General features: G+C 39.1%; 1 protein-coding gene across 1 annotated transcript in view; it reads left to right on the plus strand.

Moving 5' to 3' along the window:
- The window catches only part of LOC101859496 (receptor-type tyrosine-protein phosphatase alpha), a gene marked incomplete in the record, with an annotated part of 114,619 nt that overhangs the window by 44,255 nt on the left and 60,364 nt on the right, over positions 1-10,000 (plus strand). Inside the window, 5 exon segments of the mRNA XM_035970946.1 lie at positions 2,263-2,369; positions 4,780-4,981; positions 7,331-7,421; positions 7,943-8,213; positions 8,957-8,999. Of these exon segments, the coding sequence (XP_035826839.1) occupies positions 2,263-2,369; positions 4,780-4,981; positions 7,331-7,421; positions 7,943-8,213; positions 8,957-8,999 (714 nt within the window).

Here is a 10,000-nt window from a genome sequence, read left to right on the forward strand (position 1 = left end):
TCTCTCTCTCTCACTCTCTCTCACTCTCTCTCACTCTCACTCCGTCCCTCCTTCCCTTCCTGCCCCTCTTAAACTTCTGTCGCTATTTTGTCCAACAGACCAGTGGCGACGGTCAGTGAGTCTTGCTGTCATGTCCAGTTGTTTGACTGTTCCAAACTTTGATGATGATAGCTGTTGTCAGCTTTTCATTCTCTCACTGGTCCGGTCTGGGGAGCTGTATGACCGGCTGTGAGGTGTCACTTGGAGGAGAAGGGAGGAAGAGGGGGGGGGGAGAAGGAAATAGATGAAAAAGGGAGGGACGGGGAGGGAAAGAGAGGAGGAGAAGGAGGGAACGCAAGAGGGGAGTGGGGTAAGACGGAGAACTGAAGGCAGAGGAGAACAGAGAAAGAGAGAGAGAGAGAGAGAGGCATAAAGAAAGAAATTGGGGAGAGAGAGGGGGAGAGATACACAGAGATAAAGAGAGAAGGAGAGAGAGAGAGAGAGAGAGAGAGAGAGAGAGAGAGAGAGAGAGAGAGATGTAAGAGATAAAGAGAGATTAATACCTCATTCATTTATTGTCATGGCGTACGTTTGGATGGGACATTCTCAACTGTCGGTCATCCACCTCAGGGAAAGAGTCGATTGATCGAATATGTGTTGAGAGTGGCGGTGGAAAGGGGCGTGGGGTGTCAAATGGGTTTGCGTTGCATGCCGGAATCGGTGAATTAAGCGACGTACACACATAGACGAAATTTACCTAACGCCCGTCCCATTTATCTGTTTGTTGACGAACTGTCTGCCCTGTGTTGGTTCAAGATCTCGTAGACCGACCGGATGCAATTAATGATTGTGCCATTTACGCTCTCTGAGAGTGTGAGGTGAGCTCACTCCATGCTTGACGCTGGAAGTGGTAGGGCTGGGCTGGTATCCGTTTCCATTTTATCCAGTTTGGGAGCCCACTCTTTTATTGTCGACTTGGACTAAATAGTTTACGATTACGTTTGTAGAAGCAGCACCTTTTTGGAAAGTCGAGTCAATCGTTGATCCGGATTTTAGAATAATTAAATGCTACCGAACTTGAATCCAACGTCAGCATCATCAAGGGGTTTGGACTGTTTGACTGAAGGGGATAGTATTATACACAGTGAGGTTTTCTTACTGCATGATAGCAAATATATAAAAAAGTATAGAAAGACCGATTGCCCATCTCTCTGTATGACACCCCACTCCCCATCTCCCACTTTTTCCCAAATGCGTCTATCTCCATTCATATCCATTGCTCTGTCCAACTTTCTGCCGTATACTCTCGCAAGCCTCTTGGTTAAATCTTCAATCTTTGACAGCCCTTCATAGTAAATGGTTCTTAAAGTTTTGCACGCCGTTGGACACAATTTAGATCCTTTACGACACAGGCTGTTTCGACTCTGTCTATCAGGGGCACGGCACCCCAGCAGAAAGACGAAGATACTCGATAAAATAACTCCCCCAAGTGGGAATCGAACTTTTGTCTTGCGCTTACAACGGCTGTGAGACCAGGCATTGCACCATAGAATCATTGAAATACCCGACCGTGTATGTTAGCGTGTGCAAGTCAAATAAAACAGCAACAACAAAAAAAAAGAAAAATGTTCCTCTTTCTTTTTCTCTTCAATGCCAAGTGAGATGGAACTACTGCAACCCACCCATTCTTCTTTCCATCTTTTTTCCACAGTATTTCTTCTCTCCGTACTTGATCAAATATCTTGTTTCACCTTTGAAACACCCTTACTGTGCTAGTATGACAATAAACTCAAACGTTTAGTTTTAATAGAGGTTTTACGGCGCTAGCAACTGCATAAGGTCATATGAGCGCCAGAAAATTAGAGGTTTTACAAGGGAGTAACAAACATAAAGAGAAAGGGAGATAAGGGCGATAGATGTTTGATAGGAAAGAAGAAGCAAACCACACAAGAGCACCCGCCAACCACCCACATAAATAAACTCAAACAAAACAACAAGATAACACAATAAATCTATTCATCTCCTGCGCCAAACACTGTAAGCTAACCGCCGGAGCATCACCCAGACACTTGCTGTTCATAGTCATAGTAGTATAGGGTTTTACGGCGCTCGCAACTGCGTAAGGTCATATGAGTGCGCACACTTGCTGTTCTTCTCCACCTTCAAAACACCCGCCAAAATGTGTCTAGTAGGGCGACAAATTCAAGCAGGCCAACAAAAAAAAACAACTAACAAACTAACAAACAAACCAAGACTAATTCTTTCCCATTTCCCCCTGTCCAGTGCCCGGCGAGGTGGGCCAGCTGAGGAACATCTCCCGCACCGCCTCCCGGGTGGGTCTGAGGTGGGAACCTCCGGAGGAACAGAACGGCGAGCTGGTCAACTACGTGGTGAGTGCACCTACTTATGAGAAGGATGATGATAATAATGATAATGATAATAATAATAATAATAATAATAATAATAATAATAAAAATAATAATAATAATAATGATAATAATGATGATGATGATGATGATAATGATAATAATTACTGTTAATATCGTTATTATTATGATAATGATATGATAATCATCATCATCATCAGCATCATCATCATCATCATCATTATCATCATCATCATCATCATCATCATCATCATCATCATCATCATCATCATCATCATCATCATCATCATCATCATCATCATCATCGTAGCAATAATAATGATAATAGTAGTAGTAATAATAATAGAAATAATAATGATAATAATATTATTATTATTATTATTATTAATATTATTATTATTATTATAATCGATTGCATTCACATAGCGCTCTATCCCATGCAAGTATAATCTCTGAACGCTTTCCATCGATGACGTGAGAGTAAAACTTCGTACGAGCAAGAAGAAACATATAACAAATAAGAAAAGCTGTTCAATCACTTTAGGAAGTTTTCTCAGCCATACATTAAAATCGTTCACATAAGGACAGCTGTGGAAATAAGAAGCATCGGCAGCTGTTAACACACCCCAACAAAGACTGAAATTAAGTGAGTCTTATGAATCTGAAGCAATCATTAAACTTATCATAGAGTTGTTCACCTAGACCGCCAACTGTCATGGCTGCAGCTCTTTGTTATGTGTAAAAACTGTATTGCGAAGTGTGAGCACCATGGACCCCACCAGTGCGCACGAACGAAGGGCTAGCAAAACACCAGTATCGCTATAATAGTCAAACAAAATGATAAATGATAAAAGAGAGAGCATCGTTTAGTATTTAACTCATTCATTCGAAAATGCTTTATATTTTTTACAATTAAATATTACGTGACATATTGTTTTATTCGAGCAAATAACCTTTGGTTACTGAACCAACAATAGTCCTTTTAAAGAAAAGGGTATGGACGAAACTGCATGGGGCTGATAGGTTTGTTTTCCTTTTTAACCCCAGACAAGAAATTATTATCGCTTCCTCTCAGAGTGAGATGAATGAGACAGGCCTGTGATAAGGGCTCACTATTCTGGCAGTCCTTTGTTTATCAATGTCTGGGAGGGAAAAAAATTGCATTCTCGTTCAGTCTGAGCCGTCTCACTAAGCCTTTGAGCTTCGTACTGATTGAATTCTTGCAAAGCGCTGTAGAATGTTTACAGTTTGAGTGTAAATATGTGTTAGTATTCATATTTCTAAAATGCTCATTACAAACGTATTTCAAGTGCTTGCTTTTTTACTCTTGTTTTACGTTGTGATACTTGGGGAGTATTGAGGCCGGAAGAATGAAAAAAGGCAAAAAGATTGATGGCATCGTTCTTTGGTCTAATTTTATCCTTTTTAAAAAGTATGTGTTGGTCATTGAAAGTGAAAAGCAAAAGTAGTAATAACAAAGGCTTGAACCAAGTTGCTGTTGGCTAAATTTTCGACCAATGTTAATAGATACACTAAAGCAAGATGATATTTTTTGGCGATGATCTGAAGATACTCTCTTAACAATAATTATGACTTCTTAATGTACCTTTTAATTATTTTTTTCACCATTTAGAATTTGAATTTTGACCAAATATTTTTTCGTGGTCACACAACTGATATCATAGCTTATGAAAATGCTGTAGATCTTTTTTTTTTTTCTTCAAAATTTTGTGCGTACTACATTTGAACAGCTGGACGACGTTGTATGTATCTAATAGCAAGGCGTCGGTTGTGAATGAAACCAGTTCGGACCATTTAACGGAGATGAGTCGGTCCTGTTTTTGGTGGACAAGTCAAAGAATGTGAGAAAGAATACGGCTCCAGAAAGACGAAGTTTTCGATGAGATGCCTGTTCCTCGAGGATATCGTTCTCAAGTCACTTTCGTGAAGATTTAGATCCTAACCTTTACACCACAGACGTGTGTGTGTGTGGCACTGGTGTCGCACGGACTGAATGCATAATATTAATATTTCAACACTCTAAGGTAGTTTGAAACGCGGAACTGTCGAATTTAATTTCAATATTCGAGATGACCGGTTGGTTTTACCTGTTTTTATTTCAATGTAGGTGTTAAGCCCCCAACAATACAATGTAGATAATTTAGGAGGTGAACTTCCGACCCTGTATGTCAGGGCCAACCCGGGCAGAGAGGGATACAACATCTCAGCTGAAAAACCGAGATACTTGAAAAAAGTGTCCCTCTCACTCGGGAATCGAACTGAAGTCTCCTGCGTACGACAGAGAAGTGGCTAATCTCTACACCCCAGACACCTGCGAGGCCGGTCAGTAAAGCTGTATTTTTCGCTGAAATTTAAAAAAGAAATATTTTAAAACATACTCTTATTCTACCAGGTGGAGTGTGGGGTGATCCAGTCCCTTTCCAACGGCCTTGAACCCCCGGCCACGCCCACCCCCATGCTCCTCCCCCCGGATGTCCTGGAGGTGACGGTGAAGACCCTCCTGCCGGCCACAGAGTACCTGTGTTCTGTCAGCGCACGCACACAGAAGGGAGACGGCTCTAAGACTGAGATCAAAGTCTGGACCAGTGCCGAAGGTCAGTGAGTTAAGGTCATTGCTGGAACGTGTTATGGATATTTATTAATAAATGGACAATACGAAAGTTGATTATTCTTTTTAAAACTGCACCTTTGTTTTGATAGTAGTAGTATATAGTAGTAGTAATAATAATAATAATAATAATAATAATAATAGTAATAATAATAATAATAATAATAATGATAATAATAATAATATAATAATAATAATGATAATGATAATAGAAACATGTGTATAGCGCAAAGTCCTGCTCAACTGCAAGCTCAACGCGTTTTACTTTAATTAATATTACCCTCAGAAGACCTGATAGCATTCCGAAACAATCCAAACTTCTGGGAACCATACAGATAATCTAAGCACAAGTCTCCGAGTGGACATAGCACAATTCAGAATACATGAATACGTTCTTTAAAAAAAGAAAGTCTTGAGTATTTGAAACAAAAACCTCTGGGTTACGGAGTTACTGTCTTAACTCCAACACCCCATTGACCCAAACCTTAACCAGAGTGAAGAGAGACAGGCATTTGGAAGAAACAAAAAGAGAAAAAGGGAAATACTTAAGTGGTTTTAACGATAATCTTCGACAGCAGTCACAGCCAAACCACGGGACAAAACAGACGGAAATGTCAGACACGTAATGATACTCAACAGAGGCGAAGGTGCCATTTGAATAAAACCTCCATGCGAGTAATGGGAGCTCAAAATAGAGTTTAAAACTCGTTTTGACTTCTAAATGGGGTCTTGTAGGACGAAACTGATCATCAAACCTGATTTAGGAGGCGTGCAAAAGGTAACGTGATATTTATTCCTGAGTGAAAAGTCGTCTCGTCTAAGTCTGAAATTGTGAACCTGAAATAGTCATCCCTGCTTGTCTGTGCTGTCTTCTGTGAAAACATTTACTGGGGCTGAAGCATTCTAGAATTGAATTTGAAAAAGAAGGGTTCTTTTTCTTTTTGAAGATGGTGGGCAAAGGCGAAGCAAATCTTTAAGGAAGCAGAAAAATCAGAAGTTACTCTAAGAAACGTTTCAGTAAAACGGACAGCTTTTCTTTTCTCTTCCTACTATGATAACATCGTCATGTTGACTTACTGCGTAAACGCCAGCAACAACAACAACAACAACAAATAATAATAATAATAATAATAATAATAATAATAATAATAATAAAATAATAATAATAATAATAATAATAATAATAATAATAATAATAATGATAATAATAAATGACATTTTTATAACGCTCAACCCCGATTAAAGTACACAGGCTCTGAGCGCTTTATAATACAGTACAACGTACAACAGTGACATAAAACGTTGTGTTCTGACTAAAGAAAATTACCGCAAATACTCATCTTATTAATTTAAAAACAAAAACGACTTCAACTGACATTTGAATGAATCAAAAAATTTGATCTCTCTTAAAGTACTTGGTAAAGCATTCCAGATCTTGGGGTTTGGTATTCAAATGCCCTTTCATCCATTGTTTTAAGTTTCATAGATGGTAAAATACATTTCTTTTGCCAGTTGATGACCTTAAACTGCGGGTTGGAATGTACAGTCTTAACATATTTGATAAATATGATAGTGCATTATCATTCAAACATTTGTGACATAGTATGGCCAACTTGTACACAATCCTTTTCTCAACGGGAAGCCAATGCAAAATTCGGAAAAAGAGGTTTAGCAGTCTCGCTTTCTTTTCCGTAAAATAAACGTGTAGCATTGTTTTGGATAGTTTGAAGTCTTTTAACTTTCTCCAGTTATATTCCTGATAACAAGGAGTTACGATAATCGAGTTTTGATAAAATTAAGCTAGTTACAAGTAAAGCAGTATACTAAATATTGATCAGATGATGTATTTTATTAATTTTTCTTATTTCTAAATACATGCAGCTGATCAGATGATTTACCTCAGCCGACATTGACAAACTGGAATCAAAATAGATGCCAAGATTCTTAACTTTTCTTGAAAATGCAATTTTGGCATCACCAATTGTCATGTGATCGTGGTGAACCTCTTTTACAGACTTTGCTTTGCCTATCATCATTCAACATCAATTTGTTTTTGTTCATCCAGTTTTTCTCAAAGTCAATACAATTTTTCAGCACGATGGGCAAGTTCATCTAAGTTGGGAAACATTGTTGAACCATAAATTTGGGTATCATCAGCATAGATAACAACAACAACAACAACGTTTATTTACCTTGTGCCACTTTTCACACCCATCCTACCCTTTTCCCCTTTTTCCGTCTTTTTGGGGTTGTTTGTTTGTTTTGTTTTGTTTTGTTTCTTTACCCTTCCCTTCCATCATACCCTGCTATCTCTTCTATTATATTTCCCTCACAGTGCTGAGTCCGCCACTGCCCCCTGAGATTGCCAAGGTAACTGAGAACACTGTGACATTGAAACTTCAAGAATCCAACGACAGAACTATCAGGTAACACACAAGACAGAACGAGAAAAAAGGGACAAAAAGACACATATGTCTTCCTTTATAATGTGTTGTACAGTGGCAAATATAAAGACATTCAGATTACCTAAAGTGTCATGTTATACAATAGTAATTTATCTGTAACGATGTATAAACATTTGAGAATATAGCCAGGTCAAGGAAAACCCTAATCTTAGACTATCTCAAGGAAAACCCTAATCTTAGACTATCTCAAGGAAAACCGTAATCTTAGACTATCTCAAGAAGAAAAGATTATCTGTAACAGAACTTAACATAATTTTGTGCTCAGGTTTGCTGTTTGTGAAACAGTTGAAATCCAGTGTATGCTTATTGCAGCCATCTGTCCGGTTTTCAACAACTAGTAATTACTGTTTACGATGTCTTCTAAACCCTCAAAAACCAACTTTTGCGTTGTAATATAACTATTGCCTTGTATAACGGGGATATCACCTTCAAACGCCCATATACGTACATATCGTTTATGAAATCTGTTAAACACTCATCAGCCATTACCGCATCGTGGTTGAAAAACTGGACAGCAAGGACACCCGCAAAAAACGCAGAGCTCCAAATTACATCACCGAGCTGTCACGTGACTTCGTCTCCGCCAGTAAGACCGGGGAGAAGGCTTACGTCACAGCTCAATTCCCGCCCCATCGGCTTCGCGGAACATTCACTGTGGGAGACAACAGGACCTATGACGGCTACTTCAACGGGCCCTTACAGCAGGATCAGAAGTATAACCTGTGGCTAGGCGCTTTCTCCAACGTGGATGGGGTATGTCATACCTTACCAAACTGTGCTGAGCCATGCCACGTCATGCCATACCTTACCTAACCATAGTTTATCGTACCAAACCATACCATATCATTCTATACCATAGCATACTTGTACAATCAGAAGCTGATGTTTTTGTTGTTATTGTTAGGTTCCTTCGTTGTTGTACTTGATCCAGCAACTCATAACTTTTGCTTTTCCGTTCAGCGCCATGGGGAGAAATCTGTAGGCGTGTGCTGAGTTGCTCCGTCGTTGTCTGGTAGCTTGAGAGAAAATGACTTTGCATACACATGTATCTGGAGACTTTGAATGTAACAAAACGCTACCCTAGAATTACAAAGTTTTGTCTGCTCAGTTTCTAGTTTTGAACAATTTGACTTTGACAAATTATGTTGAGTTTCACAATATTTCAAGCTTTTTTGGATCGAGCGCAATTCTTTGAACATCTTGATAACAACTTCGAATAATCTTACGATTTTGATAGAGTAGATAAAACATTTGCTTCTGACCTCATGGTCTTGGTAACTCAAAACGGCCAAAAGTGTCATATAGAACTTTGTACTTCTAAGGTAGCGAACTGTTAAAAACGAAAGTTGGTCAGAATTTCATGAAGTGACCCTTAAATAACGTCAGAATTCAGGAACTTTACAATGGTGTAATATGAATGAAGAAAATAGGGGTAGGCTACCTGTCTTTTGTTTACTGTCTTCATTACTTTTTTTTTGGTTCTTCTCATCCAACAGAAACAACAGCATGCCTTTGTCAAGGCGGACCGCCCTATTGTCGGTGAGTATACATCTACAGCATTGTGGGAAATTTGATTGTCCTTATTTTTCATCTCATGATTGCGAAAATAAGAGTATGAGTGAGGGAAAAGAGCAGGGGACAGAAATGGGTGTAAAGTCGTTGTAATTTGTAGAAGTTTTTCGCCATCATCAACTCAGTAAAATCATTTACCCTGCAAGTCAGTGCCAACCCGGGCTGAAAAGGATACAACTTCCCGTCGGAAAGACGGAAATACTCGATAAATATTCTTCTCGTACGGGAATCGAACCCATATCGCCAGCGTGCGACGACATAGCGCGTAACCGCTGAAGGGGGGGTGGGAGAAATCTGATGGTGAGTGGAGCATAGGCGTGCATCATCTTCGCTGCACAAAAATTGTTCTGACTAGACCTACTCAGAGTAAACGGTGAGACAGTTGTCGTTTTACTAAGACAGTATGGAGAGGAAATGTTTAGTGGAGGGCTGAGAGGAAGTCTATTTTATCGAGTACCTCCATCTTTCTACTTGGATGCTCTACCACGGTAAGCCGATGTGTCCCTGACAACAGGTTCAAAGCAGCCCGCCTCAAATTTTGTAATAAATTTTATCGATGACGTAAAACATTTACGATTAATCAAAAGCAACCCCCCCCCCCCCCAAAAAAAAAACGACAAAAAAAACATTTCAAATTAAGGGAATATCAGAATGAATTGGCATAACCATTTTCGCAAATTGTTACTATCTTTTAACTTAAATGTCAACGAGTACTCGATATTCTTTCATGACATGTCCCAGACTGGCGTAAATCTAAACGAGGCTGATACAGCATAACAATATTGTATTCTGGAAAAACAATTCATATAAATAATATATATAAGACAAACATTGCTTTTGAAGGTTTTATTTCAGGTGGTTGCGTAATCTGAAAGACCGATATTCAGTACCAGTAATATTTCCTATCTTTGCCATGAATAGTTTCGAATGTGGGCAGCAGTTTTCTGTGTATTAGTTTCGTGGTCAAA

The sequence above is a fragment of the Aplysia californica genome, unplaced genomic scaffold (genome assembly GCF_000002075.1).
Source record: "Aplysia californica isolate F4 #8 unplaced genomic scaffold, AplCal3.0 scaffold00346, whole genome shotgun sequence".
NCBI lineage: Eukaryota > Metazoa > Mollusca > Gastropoda > Aplysiida > Aplysiidae > Aplysia > Aplysia californica.